Source organism: Miscanthus floridulus, chromosome 11 (assembly GCF_019320115.1).
Source record: "Miscanthus floridulus cultivar M001 chromosome 11, ASM1932011v1, whole genome shotgun sequence".
NCBI classification, from domain to species: domain Eukaryota; kingdom Viridiplantae; phylum Streptophyta; class Magnoliopsida; order Poales; family Poaceae; genus Miscanthus; species Miscanthus floridulus.
In genome coordinates, this window is record NC_089590.1 from 56,354,753 (window position 1) to 56,375,619 (window position 20,867).

Below are 20,867 nucleotides of genomic sequence, written 5' to 3' on the forward strand. Positions count from 1 at the left end.
GTATATAAAATTATAGTAAATGGAGGTGGCTACAGAATAACTTATTTTGTAGCCGGCTACTGAATAGCCTCTCCCTATATATATATATATATATATATATATATATATATATATATATATATATATATATATATATATATATATATATATATATACAAGTGATCTTCTTAATTTTTTTTTGTGATTGTGATCTTCCTACTTTTTTAAAAAATTGATCTTCTTAATTAAATAGTGTTCCGTCTGTACAAAAGAAGACCAATACATGTAGTCAAATGTAATGAAGCAATATTATCATATATAGCCACTATAAACTTGAAGTTCTTGTACTAAACAAACTCATCTTCAAGTAAAGATGCAAAAGACATTGAGACAATATAAATTTAGAGTAATTATAAAGTTCATAAAGAATTACTATCACAAGTTAAAAGAATTACAATCAGAAAGCCATCAAACTATTATTGGAGGAATAAATTTCAGGGTAATATCATGCAATCCTTATTTTTTAATTAGTTATCCCTAAACTTAATCATAAATTTAAAATCGAAGTTAAAAGAAATTAGTTTGGTCTCCATATGTATAACTATAAATGAAGTTAAAAACTCGCGCCTTTCAAAGATAGGTAGGTAGAACTATGGAGGCATTACATGCATGCACTGGAGCTATGCGAGTTGGAAACCGATACCTCGACATACACTGCTAGCCCATGAAAAATCATAGAACCACTTTGGATCCACACGTACGCAGCTCCTTATACCTTATTATTTGTGTTTCTTACAAGACTGTTTACAAAATAGTAAGCTGGGTACGTACTAGCGCTATACGCGTAGGCCTTGGTTGACACTGACAGAGATGCAGCAGAGGTCGCCTGTTGCATACCCGGATGATGCCGAAAGGTTTGATTTGGTGCTGGAGAAGCAGTAGCACTGGAGGCAAGATTGAAGCTGAACGGCGGAACATAATGCGAAGCATGGCATGGATGATTAGCTCGTCGAGAAAGGTGACAGAATCTTGTTATCGTAGTCAAGCCCAGCAGAGTAGACGGCTATAGCCGCTAGATGGTCAGCTGATATGCTCACGTCCACCCCAATCAGCCACGCCACTACCACTAGCGTGAGTGAGAACGACTTCACCTCACCTGCAGGGCGAGATGATCCAGCTCCCCAGCGATAGAAAACACTGTAGCAACAGGGGTTAAAAGGTGAAAACACTGTAGCAGTTACGAGGATAAACTGTTTCGGCTAAAAAAAAAAAAAAAACTGACCACCCAGCCGATCGTGACCAGCCGAGCAAGCGCGTTTGCGTGCCCACTCCCCACAGGCCACAGCTAGTTTGCCTTTGACTGACTAAGATGGCAGTCGGATAGTTGTTTCCCTTTTGCTTTTGAAAAGGAGCGATCGACAGCGGAACATCGACCTAAACAAGCAACCGGGATGTTTTTCCTGCTGTCTTGCCCACTTTTGTCGATAAACAATTATCAGAAGCGGTAAAAAAATTACGAAAGGTAGTAAACGGTAAACCACAGGTGAAAAAAATGTAGAATTTTCTCAACAAATTTGCAAGAACATAAAAATTAATGTAGCTAGACACCCAACACTCTCTTCTGTATCTACACAAACGTACAATACGACGGCGTGCCGTATTCAAAAGCCAAACCAAAACCTGGTGTATAGTGACAGTGTGGTAAGGGAAAAAAAAATACACTGCTGCCCTACGTCAAAAGATCGCGCCAAATCGTACCTACTACAAACCCGACACACGCAGCGACCACACCCGCACCTCGCCGTCGAAGCTCGCGCTGCACACCCTCCACTCCTCCTCGCCGCCGTCCGCATCGTCACCGCCTGCGCGGGACCGCTTCTGGATCGACGGCAGAGGCGCCGCCGCGACAGACCTGACGGCGGTGTCGTGGCCGTCGATCACGGCGACGCAGGCGTAATCCCTACCGTCCGCGGCGCGGCGCCAGGCCCGCACCGTCTGGTCCGCGGACCCGCTGACGACCAGCCCGGCCGGCGCGCACGCGACGGAGAGAACGGCCCTGCGGTGGCCCCTGAGGGCCCCGACCGCGACCATGTGGCTGGCGCTGTCCTCCCGCTCCCACACCAGGACGCACCGGTCGTTGCCGCCCGAGTAGAGCGCCTGGCCCGCGCACCCGACGGCCAGGGCGTTCACCGCCGCCGTGTGGCGGGACAGCGTGGCGACCAGGTGGTAGACGTGGTGCTTCTTGCCGCGCGCGCGCCGGGACGACGGCGGCGGCTTGTTGTCGGGGCGGCCGGGCGCCCACACGCGGACGCGCTTGTCGGCGGAGGCCGTGTACACGGTGCCGTCGGGCGCCACGGCTACGGCGTTCACGGCGTCGTCGTGCGCCGGCAGCGACTGCAGGCACCGGAGCGACGGCAGCGCCCACACCTTGAGCGTCTTGTCCCAGGAGACGGAGAAGAGGAGGCGCCCGTCCGCGGACGCCGCGACGCCCGACACGGCGTCGGCGTGCTCGATCCAGAGCCGGCGGTGGTGGCGCCGCACGGTCACGTGGTTGGACGGCACGGGGAACCGGCGGAGGCGATCGGACACCGTGGGGAGCGCCGCGGCGAGGCGGAGCCTGCCCGGCGAGCGCGAGGACACCCGCCACAGGCGCAGCCGCCCGTCCTGGTGGCCCGTCACGGCTGCGGAGGCCGCCGCGCAGCCGCCGTGGAGGTGCGCCACGCACTTGACCGAGCCTGCGTCCGCGGCGGCGTCCGCGGCGTCGGAGGTGGACGTCGCCTCCAGCGTCGACAGGTCGTGGAGCGCCATGCACGCCGGCCGCGCCACGACGACGAGGCCGCCGTGGAGGGAGTCCCTCGCCGCCGCCGCCGCGACGACGGCAGCGGACGACGACGCGGACAGAGGGAGGAGCGTGGTGACGTGGGCGAAGGACGCGGCGAGGCTGGCGCTCGTCGCTGAAGAGAGCGAAGGGAGCGAAGGGAGGGACGTCGAGGATGACGACGCCTCCGACACGGCCGCCGCCGCAGCGGAGGACGTGGAGACGGTCGACGAGGTGGACGACGACACCGCGGTGCCCAGCTTGCTGCTGTTACCGCTGCTGTTGCCGTTCCCGTCTCCGTCGCCGGTGCCGGTGCCGGTGGCCATGCAGAGGCGCGGAAGAAGCTGCATTTGGAGCGTGACGGGTTACCACTTTGTGGGCTAGTAGTATACTATACTCTGGCCGCGGCTGGCACAGCTCGAGACCTCGAGTAGAATGAGTGAATGACGGGTCAGCCGCGGCCGCTCGACGGCAACGCGAGTCTATTTGTACAAGGCGCGGGTGCCGCGGGACCGGGCATCCGACGGCCCGGGCCGCGGCAGCACGTGTGTGCGGAAACCTTGGACGGTCCAGATCGACCTGATGTGACCCGTCGGCACGCGGTCGGGACAAGGTGTCGGAGGCTGGAGGCGGGGTGTCCGGAGCGGGTGACGGCGACGGTGATGTGAGTCGCTTCCTGCAGGTCCCGATCAAGCTGACCCAGGTGTTGGTGCACTGTCGGCTCGAGGAAGAGTATTGCAGTATCAGTTTTTACAGTCAGTCGGTTTGAATCTTGCAACGATTTACTGCGTTGTGACAGCAAAGATCACTGTGAAATTGTTGGCTTTGCAACTTTTGCCGTGGCCAGAAACAGTAACTGATTTCAGATTTCAAATGTCAATCAACAATCATGTTCCCAGTCAGCGGTTTAATTTCCGTCCCGTGTCTCCCGCTTAAGACGGTGAAAAGTCTCTAAATCCTCGGTACTTGAAATGTGTACTCCGTCCATGTCTACCTAGCTAGCAAAGCTAGTCGCAATTGTAACGCATGGGCCAGACATTTCTGCTTTGTGTTTCCTTCTTTTTTCGGCAGCACCTATCTTGGCTTTTTTGGGAGTAGAGTATTTCTGAATTTTGATCCGCATGCAAGCACAGCTCAATGGGATTTGGTCAGCAGCTATATACTATGCAACGCCAGTTCAGTCATGTGTTTATGGATGATGGAACAAGCACTAAGCTAATGTTCACCCACTTTGCAAGGTATTATAGCCGCAAGTAGTATGTAGCAGTAGTAAAATATTTGCCGTGAAAGTGCAAAACTAAATAATAACTAGTGTTCCATAAATAAATAAAAAGCACCGTTATGATCCAGCATATGTTCAGATAAAAGCTAGCAACAGATTTGGAGAATAAAATCTCGCAAAGCGACGCCCCCAAAAATGGTGGAGGTTAGAGACAAATTTTCTCGGAAAAAGAATAGTATTTAGTACAAACTCTTTGCGCTTACGATCCGAACAGAGACAAGATTGCAGCGTAGTGTTGCGTCCTGCTGCAAAAACTAGCTAGTGTCCTGAAACGAGAGTAAAACAAGCATTACGACACCCCCATTCAGCTGTTCCACAAAGAGCTATAGGACGCGTGCCACCAATAACACAGTACTTACACGTTCCAAAAACGGCTTTCTTTGAATGATCCAATCCCAGCACGTTCTGCCCAAAAGCGTTGGATTAGGGAAAGATTAGCCTCCAACAACATGGAGAAAAAGCGAAGAAGACAGCGACAAATCTCAGATAAAATATGGTGAGTGAGTGAATAGGATGTAGCTAGCTCTCTCCCAGCACGTCTCAGAAAAGGCAGATGTGAGGATCATGGCCCAATCTCTGCGTGTTCCCCAACTACTATACGATAAGAGCACGTCTCAGAAAACCTGTTAAATTTGCTCTAGGCAAGCAAATTTAACAGGTTTTTATTTGGGCAGGCCTGAGTGCTAGCTGCTTTGCGCCCTGTTGCTCTTGGTCCCCCGCCAGCTCTGTAGCCGCCCTAGAATACAGTTACTTGTTAGGTTTAGTGTTAGCCTATGCATTCAGCTTGGATCTCAAAATGTTCGGTGTTTGCAAATAAATTAGTCAACTTGTCAAGCAAGCCGGCCGGCCTGGAATGGCGCTGCGAGGCTGCAAGGAATATCATGGCGCTAGCCATGTCGTTTGAGTGGAGAAGCGGCAAAGAATGTGTGTTATCTATGTATATCCCCCTGGCCTATACTTCCTATGTCACACGCTACTTTCTTTTTCATTTTTTTTAAATGAACTTGCTTTTCAAAGCCCAATGTATTGCCGATTTGCCAGTTCAAAGATTAGGCTTCTCCAATTTGGCATCCTGACAACTGGATTTCGCCAATTAGCGCCGCCACCCGTCGGGAGAATGGAGCGTCGCCGGCAGGCGGCAGCACGTCCGCAGCCTGGGCGCCGGGGCCTGCGGATCCACAACCTGCCCGCCGCTCGTCCACAGGCCATCGAGCAAGGACGACGCTGGGAGGGCAAAACGAAAGAACCCATAGTTTTTGAGTTCCACTAGATTTCCAGTGAATAATATTTATATTTATGGCTCTAGATCAATTTATTATAAAAATATATTTCATAATTAATTTAATAGTATTTATTTAATATCGTAAATATTAACAATCTTTTATTTATAATTGGTTAAACTAAGATATTAAAAGTGACACGGTAATAGAATTGTATTTTTTTTAACTAAATTAGTCGGTCAATCAATCAATTCTGGCAAGGCTCAAGCAGGGCGAGCTACTAGCTTGTTATTCGTGTGGATTCAAATTGAATTTTTTTTACAATGAAAAAAGAATTATATTAGATAATAGCTGGGTACATCAATACGTTACAAGCACTCTAGATTACACAAATATCCAGAAACTGATTTTCTTCTAAATTGTATCCACACTGTGAATAGCTCCAGATCTCAAAACTAAACATGTACGACGCTCTGCAGTATGGATGACCGCACAAGCAAACACTCGGCAAAAGGCGTGAGAATAAATGTCCAACGAACGACGATCAGCATTCATGTAGGCGGAGTTGAGAATCTTCTTCTTTCTGGGGTCTTCCTTCTTCTTTTTCTGCCACCAAAGAATGAGGAAGACTGATTTGAAACTTATTCTCCATAGTCCTTCATCGTGGACAGATCTAACCACAATAAAACGAAGAAGAGACTGGAGAAAATTATTCCATGGTGGCGACACCACTCCCTCCGGCCTCCGGCGATATACCGGAGGGGAGGGAGGGGGACCAGCGGGGGGGGGGGGGGGGGGGGGGGGGGGGGGGGGGGGGGGGGGGGGGGGGGGGGGCTCTTCGAGTCGCGAGATGCGAGACGCGGAGAGAAAGACCGATAGAATCTTGTGTGTGTATTCAAATTGAAATGTTGTTGAGATACGACAAAGCGTTTATGCTTAAATTCGAAAATCGATATGGTGGGGGCGTAGGCAACTTGCTTAAATGCAAATGCGATGTGTATATGTAGTGGAGAGTCGGCTAAGATTATAGCGTTTATTGTGTCTAAAGTCACAAGCACTACAAACCATCCGATGCTCTGTTAATTTAAGACAGGTACGAACACTGTAATCACAGATTCTAATTTCAACAAGTCACTTATGCTGCGCCTATATTTTAGAATTAACCAAAATAAAACTTTATTCTTATGTTGACATAATCATTTCCAAATCTAGTTGAAGGCATGGTGTACCGTTAAATGCCCAATAAAATATTTATATGCCTTTGCCCAAGAATAACGATGCAAACCAAGAGAAGTCTTTCAATTTGATCAAAAACTTGTACCGAAAGAGGTAAGCGGAACAAGTTATGTAAAGGTGTACTCTCTCCGTTCCAAATTATAATTTATTTGACTTTTTTTTACCCCAAGTTTAACCGCTCGTCTTATTTAAAAAATTTATGCAAACATAGTCAAATTTAAGTCATTCTTGAAGAACTTTTGTTAATAAAGCAAGCTACAGCAAAAGAAGTGACATTTAGCGCAAATTTTTGAATAAGACGAGTGGTCAAACATGGGATAAAAAAAGTCAAACAAACTATAATTTAGAACGGATTTAGTAGTATTCTTTGCTCCTTGAGAAAAACCAATCTCTTATTCTCGGCAAAGGAATAGAGCTCATGGTATCCTTGCTGCTTAGGTACCTTCCCTCCCCCATAAATCTTCCCCAAACAGACATCTGTATTTCCTTCTTGTAAACCACCGTTGCAAAACCTTGATAAGAAATCTACTACACACAAGAGGTTCAGAGCAAATGTTTGTTAGCAAACACGGATTAGCAACTTACCATTCTGATACTGATCGGTCGCGCGCGTTCAGCAATGCACGCAGGCGCATCAGTTGAAGATGCACTGGCGTGCGTACGTGTACGTGGAGCAGGTCGCAGCGGCGTGGAGCAAGTGGCCACTCTTGTATGCTAACATCGGTTTCGAGCGACATCTGCAGATACACCATGTATATTGCCTCGGTCAGCAATAAAACCGTCGTAACGACGGCGACGTGCTCGATCGATCGGCGTTGAAATATGTATACACTCCTGGTATGTAGCACGGCCTGATCGTTATACAAGTGGTGTTTCTGACTGAAAGGGGTTTGAGCATTATGAATCGCGCGAGCGTGACGTAAGCCGCCAGCCTTGATGCATGTTGGGTCTGCTGAGCCAGGGAAGCACAAGCACGCCGCAGTGACGCAGAGACCTGGAAAGCCCGGAGGCCGGAGGGGCGCTTTCTTTCTCTCGAAAGCTTTGTTGCTCGCGCTCTAGTCTGTCTTGGGTACCAGCGCGAAAGCACCGTGGTCCTCCACATCGATCTCTCACAGCAAGCTCTGCTGTACCGTGGTCCAGCAAAAGGGCGATCGGTATTGTCGAGTGGTAGGGCAAGTCGAGGGCGTTGCTCTGCTGTACCGAGAACCCTTCGTCTTCGATGCAGGTTTTGGTGTACGCGGGGAACAATTGCCCAAATAATTGCACCAAGTTTGTGTACAAATACGTACATAATAGGAATCATTGAAAGAGAAAAAAAAGGTCAGAAAATGTGGCCTCCTCGTACGGTCCCTAGCTCCTGATGGCTGTCGATATCATCGTGTTGGGTCCGGCCGGTCCGTCACTGTAGATCAGAGGGATATATGCTGTCCAGGTGGCGAACGCAGCATGCAGGCAGTACTAGGTCAAGGACTGCATAGTCAGCATGTTCGTTTGGCTGTGGCTTGTCGTAAATGATCGTAAATTTTCAGCCGGAACAGTATTTTTCTCTCACACAAATCAGCCAGCAGTACTTCTTCACAAACCAGCAACGATACGAACCAGCCAACCGAACAGGCTATAGCGAGGAACCTAAAAACCCTGTGCATGCAGCCCGCCCCGCCGCACCTGCCCGTGCTCATCGATCAGGATCAGGTAGCACCGCCACCTACTAGCAGTAGGAGGCCGGCCCCGCCCAACGCAGCAGAGAGCACCTGGCCTCGCCTCGCCTCGCTGGGCGACATACTCCTACGCCCGAATTGGACCCGAGGAACGCGTCGCTTTCTCCCGTCGTATGCCGTGTTTGCTGCATCGATCGTGTCGTGCCTGCTGCGCCCTGCCCCTGCGGTTGGCTGTACTGTAAAGCGCCCCGGTGCGGATCATGATTGGAGGGTGCGTTTGGTTGTCTGGAATTGAGAGATCCATCGCATCGGGCGGGCGGGCCCGAACACGTGAGAGCATCGATCGCTGCTTCGGACGCGCGTATATACTTCTAGGTTTCCGTCGACCGTCCACCGGCTCCGGCGGGAGGTCGGTCACTCGGCCAGTGAGGTGTCGTCTGGCCATCCGTCCGTCCCGGCTACGGAGTACGTACGTCACATGCTCCCAGCAGCAAGTTAGAACGGACGAGGCGAAAGCGAGGGACGGGGATGCCCGGATGGCAGGGCCTCCAGCTCCACGATCGACGCTGGTGTCTGTCTGGTCGCAGAAGCTGCCGCAGCCGTAAAAAGGAGCAGGTAAAACGGACCATGCAGCGGAAAGTGACGGCCGGCCGGGCACGCCCCCACCCGTCGCTCATATGCTCTGGTGACGACGCCCTACTACGCGCCCATGTAGATGTAGGAGTACACCGCTTTCATACACGTCGTTTGCATCGCACGGTGGCCCTTTTTGGATACTCTAGCACAACTAGAGGTTAGAGTTAGTTTCTAGCTCAGGACTAGCCCTGAACTAACTCTAGCCTAAGAGATGTTTGAATACAAGGGTTAAAATAAAAATAAATGTGCTTTCCAAATCATTGGTGCGGGTGAAAGTAGAGAGAAAACAGTGGACCCCACCTCAAATAGGCCCAACTAGCCCAAATAATCACCTCTTTGGAGGGATAGTTTTTTTAGGGTGGGCTAGTTGCAAATAACCCACTCTAGCCCTCCTGTTTAGCTACTTTAGGGCTAGTTGAGCTCCAACTAACCCAAACTAGCTCTAACCCATGGATCCAAACAGGGCCGGTGTTTGACTGGCCTATAGCGGAAAGCCGTGCCACGCACGCGGCTGATCGCAACGTTAGGCGGCCTGACGGCAAGTGGCACTAACATCGGTGTCACGCCGCATCTGTGACTGTGAGACGCGCGCGCGCGCTCCGTAGGCGCGGACTAAATCAGAACACCGGCCGCGCACGGCGTACATCCATCGTCGGCTGGCCGGCCGGTCGGTTGGCTCTAGCCTGATTCATAGCCAACGCCAGCAATAGCGACGTGCGTGGTCGACGGCGAGAGACATGTAGGAGCTGTTTGGTTGGCGCAACAGTCACGTAAACGTAAATAAAATTAGTTCAATTGTGTTTCCCGCTGGTAACGACTGCAGGTTTAAATCATTTGCGTTTGCGATACAGAAGACGGAACCAAACAGCTCGGTATATACACGTTGACGCTGGGGCGATGGCAGCGCCAGAGAAGCACGCAGTGCTTTGCTTCATCTCAAAGCTTCCTTGCTTGCACTCATCTTCATCAGTGATGTATACACATAGCAGACACCGATGCACAAAAACCAAAGTAAAGCAGAACAACAGGTCCAATCGAAGGTGACATTCCTCGAATGTGTGCGCGAGAAGGCGACCTATGCACGCGCCACGCATATTTTCAAATACTAACTGCAGCTGCTAGCTAGTACCACGAGAATCATGCATAAAAAAACATATATAAAGCGAGTCTCAAACTCAAAATGCGGTCGATCGGTTTTGATTTTCTCGTACTACAATCCAATGGACGTCGACATCATCGCGTTCGGTGTGATTTTGTTGCCTTCGCCGGCGGCGACCATCATATCACAGATGCTTTCGGTGCGTCCAGCGTCCAGGTGGCGGCCTCGCAGGCGGTAGGTCAAGGGCCGCATCATCAAGCAGGGACCCGAAGGAAACCTGTAGTACGATGAACCAACCAACAAGAAGAAAGTAGGGAAAGGCTCAATTGCTGGCCGGTGGTGGTGCTAGCTTCGATTGATCGACCGAGTGGGGCTGCACTGCCGGGAGGACGGCGACCGGGCCAGGCCCATCACGCACATGCAGACATGCTTGCTTTGCTTTGTGCTCAGGTAGGCCACAGCGGCACAGCAGACAACATACACCTGCCCCGACCTCGCTCGTAGGACGATGCCCGGCCCGAAATGGCCCCGAGAGACCGTACACGCTGCGTCGCTTTTCTCGCGCCATATGCCGTGCTCGTGCGTGCGTCCCTGCCTGGCCGCTGATCTTTTACAAGGAATCGATCGGTTGGTGTCAATGGCGAGAACGATGAGATCGATCGGGAGGAGCGTTTGGCACTGCTGGTCTCGCTGGCTGTCGTCTCCCAAAAGACGACGATGGACCCTGAAACGCATGGGAAAAGCTAGCGGCGTGGTTCTCAACTGCTCGACGCAGTCGTTCTCAATTGCCCGTGCTTTCTTCGTCCCCTACCATATCTAGGGCGAGTTCAAGGTGGTGGTTGCCTTTCATGTCTGTGTGGCTGCTGAGTTTCCAAAGAGAAATTGACGCCGGCAGCGACGGCGAGCGAGAAGGCGCCTCCATCCATCGTCAGCGTGGCATGCCATTGCCAGTCGCCCATACCGTAGCAGCTGTGATGACCTGCTGCTTGTCACCGTACCGCACGGCATGCATGAGGCGCGACGCGACGTGGCGAGCGACGATAGACGATGAATCACCAGACGATCGAGGACGAGCGTACTAGACGTGATGATGGACTGATGGTATGCAATGCAAAGCAAGAAGAGGTCGATGTCTCCAGAGTGAGCAGAATGAGGTGCCGCGCGCACGGGGGCATCTTCTTTGCTGCGTTGCGCCCGTCGTTTTCCCCGCAATTGCGAGGCCATGGCAGCGCCTTTTCCGCGCGCAGCACAAAAGCGGGCCGGGACGAGCGGCCCGGAGACGCTGGTCGGTGCAAAGCAAGACGATGGGCCTCCACCGCCGTCCAATATTGGCCCTACGCATACCCATGCGCCCCCGAGTCCTGAGTGACCATGGGCCCCCTTGTGCACATGACAGCATGGCACTGTGAATCTTTTTTTTTTGAGCAATGTATGGCACTGTGAATCTGTGATGGACGTCGCGTCCCGGAAGCTGAAGCCCTGGTCAATGCCTGTTTTTATTGGCCGTATATCAGTTAGCTACGTAGAGTATGAGTATGTGTGTCCTGCAGTCTCTGTCTCTCCCTCCATTTCACATTGTCATAGGATGGTTGTCTATGTAAAAACTTTCGTGAACATTATATACCAAATTACTTTTATTTTTTTTAATGTTCAGGTAAGCCACCAATTTCGCCCTTTTACACCTACGGAGTAAGTTCCTTCAGCAGTGTTAATATCATCATGATGACCTTCATGTGTTAAAACTTAGCTTCATTTTATTTTCTAAAATTTGTCAAGCAAGCATACCCAATAAGCACGTTGCAATAATCCAAATTTATTCCAGCACTAACCCAGACAAACAACTGACCTGCCACGTACACCCACACGTAACGAGCGCGCAACCTCTACGGACGACGCGGCGAAGCGCGACGTTCATGCACAACTGGATTCAGGTTCTTTACCGAGTGCCTGAGGCACTCGGCAAAGCCTTTGCCGAGTGCGGCACTCGGCAAAGAACACACGATAAAAAATTGACCGGCAAAGCCTTCTTTGCCGAGTGTCTTTTATCGGACACTCGGCAAAGGCTTTGCCGAGTGCCCCGGGGACACTCGGCAAAGAAAAGCGACCGTCACGGCGCCAGCCCCGTTGACGGTGGCTTTGCCGAGTGCCAACCCTGCAGGCACTCGGCAAAGATTTTTTTATTTTTATTTTAAAAATTTCTTTGCCGAGTGCCAACCCTACAGACACTCGGCAAAGATTTTTTATTTTTTTTAAAAAAAATTTCTTTGCCGAGTGCCAACCCTGCAGGCGCTCGGCAAAGATTTTTTATTTTTTTTAAAAAAATCTTTGCCGAGTGCCAACCCTTTAGGCACTCGGCAAAATTTTTTTTAAAAAAAAATTCTTTGCCGAGTGCCAACCCTGCAGGCACTCGGCAAAGATTTTTTTATTTTTTTTACAAAATTTCTTTGCCGAGTGCCAACTCTTCAGACAACCCGGCACTCGGCAAAGTTTGGATTTTTTTTTTAAAAAAATTCTTTGCCAAGTGCCCTCTGGCCGGCACTCGGCAAAGTTTGATTTTTTTTTTTTAAAAAAAAATTCTTTGCCGAGTGCCATGGTCACAGCACTCGGCAAAGCTGGAAAAATGTAATTTTTTTTTTACATTCCATCATGACAAATACATGAGCAGCAACATAGAAGATTTTTAACACTACATAAGCTGTGACTACATTGAGTATGAGGGTTGTTCTTGAGATCCTGCAAAACCATTATAAACCAAAGTACAAATTTAAAAGTGCCAACAACAGAGAATACTGTAATAAGCAATAAGGTTTGCAGCTGGCAATGTTTAGAAAGAAGGGCAGTATGCAGCAGCTCTCTTGCACCATCAATCAACCAAACTTACTTAGACATAGAGAGTGAAGCAGCAGCGCATCCTAAGATATTTAAGGCACCAGGTCTCAGCCAACATGCTCAATCATACCTGAAATGCAAGAAATAAGACCTACCTTACTCGATATAGAAAATAACAATTTGGTATGCAATCCAAAATGTGGCCTTTCTAACATAGAAGGCCACTCTATACAGAAAAGTAATACAAAATGAAATACAATTGATATATAAACTGGTTCCATTTGGATTGTATCCTACACAAATTCGCATGTACAGAACAATAGTTCTTGCTCTGTGTCAACTCACACAAGAGATTTATCCTGAATAAAAATTCAATTACAATCTAAATGCAATTGAAAGTGTCAAAGTGATACACTGTGTCAGTAAATAGTACGTGATCTTTTGTTTTTTGCCAAAAGAGGGGCATAAATCATGATTGAGAAAGTTCTAGGGTGCTCATTTATCAAAAAGTATGCTTAAATTTCAACCTGCAACTTGTGGTCAGAACCACTGCTGCACACAAAGCTGGCAGTAGAATATGCAAGATTTCAAGGTTCTTCAATATGTGAAACCCACGGCCTGCATTGGCACTAGAAGGACAAACATTGTGTGATTTTTTTGCGAGAAAAAAGAAAGTTTACCTGCCAACCAAGATATTTTCTTTAGCAATCTTTGATAGCCTAGTTGCGTATTCAGAGTGGTCAAGAAAGCACCTGATATATACACATATAAAGTTAGTGAAATAAGAAGAAACTAACTGAACTGATGATTTTTTTATATAATAGAAACAGTGAGTAAAGTACACAAATATTTATATAGATCTTTCTAAAGATGCATGTTTACTGGATTAATAATAATAATTGGACCAAGAGATCTCAATTCTAGAGAAGAGATGTTTTCTGGAATAGAACATATATTGGCTCGCCAGTTAGTAATCAGGTATATGTTACCATATTTATGTCCCTCTCTGTCAAATTTGGCACCAAAAAACCAATCTGGCTCAGGCCAATAATTAGAACCCGATGATAATCTGAATCAGAATGTCCCTAGCACTATTGGTAGCAAGCAAGTAACATAGAGTTCCTTCTTTTGTACAGAAGTTTGCATGGAAGGTGTATTCTTAATTTTTCTGTGTTGTAGTCTCCAGATTACAGCTACTATCTTAAATATCATTGCTTTTGCAAGATAATTTTAAGAGTGAGTGGTCTGAATTTACTATCAGTTCACTAATATTTAATTTTTTATGATCAGACAATATTTTTTAGAACAATTATCATACTATAGGTACTTGCAGCTGAAGATAAGTGCAACTGTTATCATACTATAGGTGACTACATTGAGTAAGGCATGTTCTTGACATTCTGCAAAACCATTATAAATGGCCACTGAAGATAAGTGCAGCTGGTCAGACATTTGGGTATAAAAAATTCAGTCAAGTTCAGAATATTATGTACATCATATTGAAGAACTTACTCAATAGTAGCTTGATTTTTGGCACTTGCAGGAGCTTGCCACCGCTACGGACACAGCTCTATGGTTGTCAGGTGCCTGCTGCTTTAGAATAGAACCTATCATCCTTTTACTGCAAAAATTAAGTGGTCATAAGGAAATCATGTATACAAATAGAAAGAGCAAAAGATATAATCTGAATTATCATAAGCAGTGCCAAATTTTTATCTCTTCTCTTGGCTGACTATATATGCTACCTAATTAGCTATATGTGCTTGATCGATCTACCAACAAATCAAGATTGCCGATGAATACTGGCCTTCAATAACCTGCATGATGCACGCTGACCTGACCAGCTCTCCCTATTGTGGCATCAATTGCGCCATTATTGCGATAATTATTGTCTTGAAAACTATGTAGTTATGCATTTGCACAATTTATTTGATGGGGGCCTTTCTGACTATGACAACATAGGATACTAATTCTACCACGAACTGTACAGGAACATCCCCCTAAAGCTATCATAGTCACGGATAAAAGCATACAACTAAAAAAAACCAGTAAAGTTAAAAATTATGAGTAAGAATTTTGAGTGAACTATCTTTCTTTTCTATCCATTTAAAGTGTGATATTCAGATTAATATATCTTTGGATTTCGAATGCCCACATTTCTGTAGAACTATTATTCTCTTTTCTGTCGAAAAAAGTTTGCGCTATCAATTATCAAAGGATGCTTTCTCAGAAAGTCTAACACTTCAGAGGAGAGATTAAAGAGCTTGTACGTACCAAGAGTACAAGAGGAAGCCGGGGAAGCCACGGTTGTGCCTGGCTGACCGGTGCCTATGTTCGCCTCCACCTGGTGTTGGACTGTTGGTCGGTATCACATACATACACACAAGTTCATCGATCAGTACGTGATCGTCGAGGCTGCTGGCTGCAGGCAGGCATCGTGTGTTCTAAAATCACGTTCAGAGAACAATAGCTACAGTTCTGAAATCAAGTTCATTTGAGAGAAAATAGTTCACATTTTATCTAGGTAGCCATAACTGCAAGAAATAGGACCATGTAAAATTCACCATGCTAAGTAACATAACTTTATTGTCTGGAAAGGTAAAATAGCAAGTAACACTTCATGGCAGCAACAGACATGGTAAAATTCTTAGCTAACTAACAGGAATATTACTAAAAAGAAAACAGCAAGTAAAATTCACCATGCTAGAGTTTTACAAACACTGGTAAGCACTCCTGCACACTCAATTGTCAGCAGCATTTTCAGAACTGCAACGGCATGCATTTTTTCTGAAATAATAGGCAACAGTTGTCCGTCATGCAGTTTTCTGAGAAATAGATAAACTTGTCTAGAACAACATGGTCACAGACATGCCGTACTAACTCCACAAACATAGTTTCGTAATGGCCCGATGCAAATTTTAGAAAATCATCTACATCAAGATATCAGGTGAACTGTGAATCGTACAGAAATGTAAATCTACGAGCTTCTATTTGATGTGCACTGCTTTTTACATAATGAATGGAGAACCTTACGAGCAGCTGGAGGCGCCATCCGCGCCGGGCTGCCCCTCCGTGTCGCTGGAAAGGTCGGCCGCGCCGGGCTCCTCCTCCGCGCCGCTGGAAAGGCCACGATGGCCGCTGCAAAGGCCAGGATGGGCGCGGGAGGGGCCGCCTGTTGCCGCGCCGGACCAACCCCGGTCGCGCACGCTGGACCAGGCGGGCGGCGGCGCCTCCCCCTCGTGAAGGACGCCGGCCGAGGATGGCAGGGGGGCCGTCCAGTCGTGGATTCGTGGATCCGGCGGCAGACACGCCGGCTGCGGCCCCTAGCCGGCGGCGGCGGCGCCCTCCTCCATAGGGCCTTTTTCCCCCGCTCGGTCAAAGCAGCGCTCGGTCGGGCAGCGCGGGCGGCTCGGGCGCGCGGGCGGTGGCGGCGTGGGCGCGGCGCGCGGCGCGGGGGCGTGGGCGTGGGCGCTTGGGCTGGCTGGCTGTCTGTTTGACTGCCCGGTCGGCCGAAGTTGCTTAAGTCACAGAACCGGCTCTCTGCCGAGTGCCGGATCAGGAGGCACTCGGCAAAGATTTATTTTTTTTTTTAAAAAATCTTTGTTGAGTGTCTCAGATCTGGCACTCGGTAAAGATTTAATTTTTTTTTTAATTTTTTTATCGAGTGTCCTAGATTTGGCACTCGGCAAATCTTTTTTTTTGAAAAATACTTTGCCGAGTGCCCCTGGCATGACACTCGACAAAGATGTTTTTAAAAAAAATGTCTTTTTTTTTTTAAAAATACTTTGCCGAGTGCTCCTGGTACGGCACTCGGCAAAGATTTATTTTTTTTAAAAAAATGTCTTTGCCGAGTGCCCCGTGGAGGCACTCGGCAAAGAGGAAATTTAAAAAAAAATTAAAACCCTCTTTGCCGAGTGCCTTATCCGTGGCACTCGGCAAAGACCCCTTTTGCCGAGTGTCATGCCCCGGCACTCGCCAAAGTTTTTTTATTTTTTTTGTTTTTGGCCTCAAAATTTTTTGTGCAGCCCTTTTAAAGCACCAGGAACTCCTAGTTAGAATTTGGTGATTTTTTATGGCTTTTTGATATATTTAGTTACTTTATTTTATTTACTTGAATTTTTTTGAAAAATATAAATTTGAACTGCATGTGGTATGAATAATGGAATTTAATAATTCAAAAAATGATAGTCATGTTACTGAGTATAGTGTGAGGCCGTATCCAGAAACGGACCCAAAATTTCGGATATCTTGTTCACGAAACATGACCGTGAACTTGCGTGCGAAGTATTTTCAAATTCTATAAAAAGCAAACGAAGTCCGAAAATCATGAAACTTGTTGAGATGTCGTGATATCATATATGGAGGTTATGATAAAAATTTCAAAAAAATTCGTGCACGTTATCATGTACGATGCTTACAAAGCAGGACATCTCTACATGTGAGATCTGATATCACATGTAGAGATATCCTGGTTTGTAAGCATCGTACGTGACAACGTGCATGAAATCTTCTGAAATTTTTATCATAGCCTCCACATATGATATCACGACATCTCAACAAGTTTCATGATTTTCGGACTTCGTTTGCTTTTTATATAATTTAAAAACACTTTACACGCAATTTCACGGACATGTTTGGTGAACAAGATGTCCGAAATTTCAGGTTTGTTCCTGGATACGGCCTCTCACAACACTCACTAACATGACTATCAATTTTTCAATCATTAAACTCCATTATTCGTACCACGTGCAGTTCAAATTTCTATTTTTCGAAAAAATTCAAGTAAACGAAATAAAACAACTAAATATATCAAAAAGCCACAAAAAATCCCCAAATTGTAACTAGGAGTTCCTGGTGCTTTAAAAGGGCTGCACAAAAAAATTGGAGGCCAAAAACAAAAAAACTTTGCCGAGTGCCGGGGTATGGTACTCGGCAAAGGGTGTCTTTGCCGAGTGCCAGGCATAAGGCACTCGGCAAAGAGTGTTTTAAATTTTTTTAAAAAATTTCCTCTTTGCCGAGTGCATCCACAGGAGCACTCGGCAAAGAAATTATAAAAAAAATTAAATCTTTGCCGAGTGACGTGCTAGGGGCACTCGGCAAAGTATTTTTTTTTTAAATTTCTTTGCCGAGTGCCAGATCTGAGACACTCGGCAAAGAATTTTTTTTAAAAAAAAATTAAATCTTTGCCGAGTGCCAGATCTGGGGCACTTGGCAAAGAATTTTTTTTTTAAAAAAAAATCAAATCTTTGCCGAGTGTCTAACAGCAGGCACTCGGCAAAGAAGTCCGTCACCGAATGCCGTTTCGCGGGCAGCCTATGCCGAGTGTAGAGATTTTGCCGAGAGTATGGCACTCGGCAAAGAAGTCATTTGTCGAGTGCCCTTGTTTGCCGAGTGCCCGGCACTCGGCAAAGAACTCTTTGCTGAGTGCAATTCTTTGCCGAGTGCAGCACTCGGCAAAAAAGGTCTTTGCCGAGTGCCCGATTTTTTACACTCGGCAAAGAATTTTGCACTCGGCAAAGTCTCTGTTTCTAGTAGTGATGTATCCGAGTAGTCATACAATACATCGGTACTGTACCTTTTTATACGTGACATCATCTGCGCTTGACATTTCTATAATACTAGGCAGCTTCCACGCACACACATATATAGCGCTCATAGAAAAATCATTTCAAACATAATCACATTCACATACACATTTGAATGTATGACATTTTGTTCTTGCATGCGCCTTCTGTGCTGCCGGTCGAGGGCCCTGGATCATAGGTTCATGGCCGTGATGCATGCTCGGGTGGTTTATTTCTTTAATTGTTAGCCACGATTTTTTGACTTTACATTTTAGACATTTTTAGTTACATGTAAATAATGTTTTGTGCATGCAAAAAAATAAGGACTGTGATTTGTTAGAACCATTACTTTCTAGAGGCTTTTACCTGTGTGCCATTATAAAAGTTGGTAATTATCTACAAGCCATTAAAAAAGTTGAGTTCTCACATGTGCCACTATTATGAACTCTTTTGCCCTCCACGCCACTCCCGTCAGATTTGGCTCTAATGGTGTCAAACCGTGGTTGTAAAAAGTCCACGCCACTTCCGTAAGATGCTAAAAAAATTAATTGCAAATTTAGACCTGAGGGTATTTTTAACTTTTCACACCCGCAGTTTTACACCGTTAGAGCCAAATCTGACAGAAGTGGCGTGGAGGGCAAAAGAGTTTAAAGCAATGACACCTGTGAGAACTCAACTTTTTTAATGGTTTGTAGGTAATTACCAACTTTTATAATGACACACAAGTAAAAGCCTCTACTTTCTAGTGGGTAACCGGTAGCAAAGCCCAATGATTTAATGGTAAAGCTGCCAATTGTTTGCTAATTTCTGAGATTAAGAAATGATTTAACTGTAGTATATACCGGAACTCTTTCAATCTGAAACATACCAACTAGCACCCTGTTCGCTTGATCGATTCTGTGGCTTATAAGCCGGTTGATGTTGTTTTGTTGTGAGAGAGAAAACACTGTATCATGGCTGATAAGCATGGCTGATACGATCAAGCGAACAGGGCGTAGGAAGTTGAATTTTTACTATTGTACACAAGAAAAAAAAAAGAGTCAGTATATCCAACACTCAGTTGTTGGCACAAGCGAATTTTTTTCTGCTGTACTATTCATCTTCTTCCTCTCGCCGATGCCACCCACCGCCCCACCCTTGGTACTGTTTATCTTCTTTCTTGGCACAAATCACAAATTATAGGAAATAATTTTTTTTCTATAAAAGGACAAGGATAAAATTTGGTGGGCGGCACTAGAGTTAGAGAAGATGTCGGGTGGGCGCGGGCGCGGGCGCGGCGACGGTGCTGGCACGGGCGGGTGCGGACGCGGCGGCGCCACGGGGTGGCAGGCGGTGCATGGCTCGAAAAAATCGGGTGCCCCGAGCTGCTAGAACTCACGGTTGTTGTATAGCTTTTCCGAAAAAAAAACTATTCTCACGGCTGGTTGTCTACTAGCAATCATTGCATTGTTTCTATCCAATTAAATCATGACATCGTTTTTTTAGCACATGATTTAGAACTACATGATGATGAACCCACAAAAGTGCTGTCCAGACATAGAAGAAAGCATTAAAATTTCTGAGACTCTAGAACTTTTGGTCAGACAGCAAGTGAAACGGAAAGTTATACATGGGCAGGTCATCCATGTCGCGAGGTGAACCAAGCGAAACGTATCAACGCAAAACTTGCGCTACCATGCATGTTTAGGTTTAGTTTAACGATTTTGGCCCAGGCTGTCTCACGTAGAGCTGCAACATTGTTTGAACTCAAAAAGATTCTCCCTTAAAAGAACATTCACAATAGGCCCAGTAATTTGCAAAAACGTTCCACATCTATACTCCCATCAACAATTCATACAACGATATTAACCTAGTGAACATGCATGCGGAATTAACTTCATCACCGATTGAAACGGTGGAATTGTTTTCTTTGGATAACATCTCTATAAAGAAAATCATAAGGTTTTTTTTTCATATGAGCTCCAATGGAGTCATGGAGATAAATTTATATAAAATTGTAGAGATTGACGAGATATACGACATTGTAGTTCATAATTTTCCCGTTTGAAGCCATCTTGACGCTTAGGTAATCCATACAATGTCCAAATTTACAAATACAAATTTGAACCTTGTATTGATTATTTTGGAACTAAGACGACTTCAAATGGAAACATAATGGAATACAAAGATGTATGTCTCATCTAGATCCATACGTTTCATATAAAAATTATTATTTTTTAGTGATACGCTACGCTACGGTCTGGAGGATGCTTAATGTCGGTACTTGTTTTTTGAATGGATATTGCGATCATAACTTCTATATGCATTTTGTGTGTCTTTGATCTTTCATGCCTGGATTTAAGCTTTGCATATTTATTTGCTCTGCCTTAAGATCGAATGTTCCACCTACATCAGATTACAATGCCTTACAATGTGCTTATTATTGCATATTTGTTTCAAGTTTTGTTCTTGAAAGCTTGATTGGAACTGCGAGTGCACCTTAGGCACTCTAGATTACTGTGATCTGGTACTTCCATGGAGTTTATAGGATCACTAGATCAAGCCAG

General features: G+C 46.4%; 1 protein-coding gene and 1 long non-coding RNA gene across 4 annotated transcripts; both read right to left on the minus strand.

Moving 5' to 3' along the window:
• Positions 1–1,555: 1,555 nt before the first annotated feature.
• On the minus strand, positions 1,556–3,516 carry LOC136494339 (protein JINGUBANG-like). The gene has a single exon (XM_066490505.1). It carries the CDS (start codon positions 3,145–3,147, stop codon positions 1,741–1,743), a length of 1,407 nt encoding a protein of 468 aa, XP_066346602.1. The 5' UTR covers positions 3,148–3,516; the 3' UTR covers positions 1,556–1,740.
• Positions 3,517–12,530: 9,014 nt separating this feature from the next.
• Positions 12,531–16,232, minus strand: LOC136494579 (uncharacterized). 3 transcript variants are annotated; one of them, XR_010768630.1, is made up of 6 exons: positions 15,791–16,232; positions 15,032–15,112; positions 14,270–14,378; positions 13,438–13,509; positions 12,810–12,887; positions 12,531–12,661 (listed from the first exon to the last, which is right to left on the minus strand). It is a non-coding gene; the product is annotated as an uncharacterized lncRNA (long non-coding RNA). The 3 variants fall into 3 exon arrangements; XR_010768629.1 differs by having other exon boundaries at positions 12,585–12,887; XR_010768631.1 differs by having other exon boundaries at positions 12,585–12,887; positions 13,285–13,509.
• Positions 16,233–20,867: the final 4,635 nt, after the last annotated feature.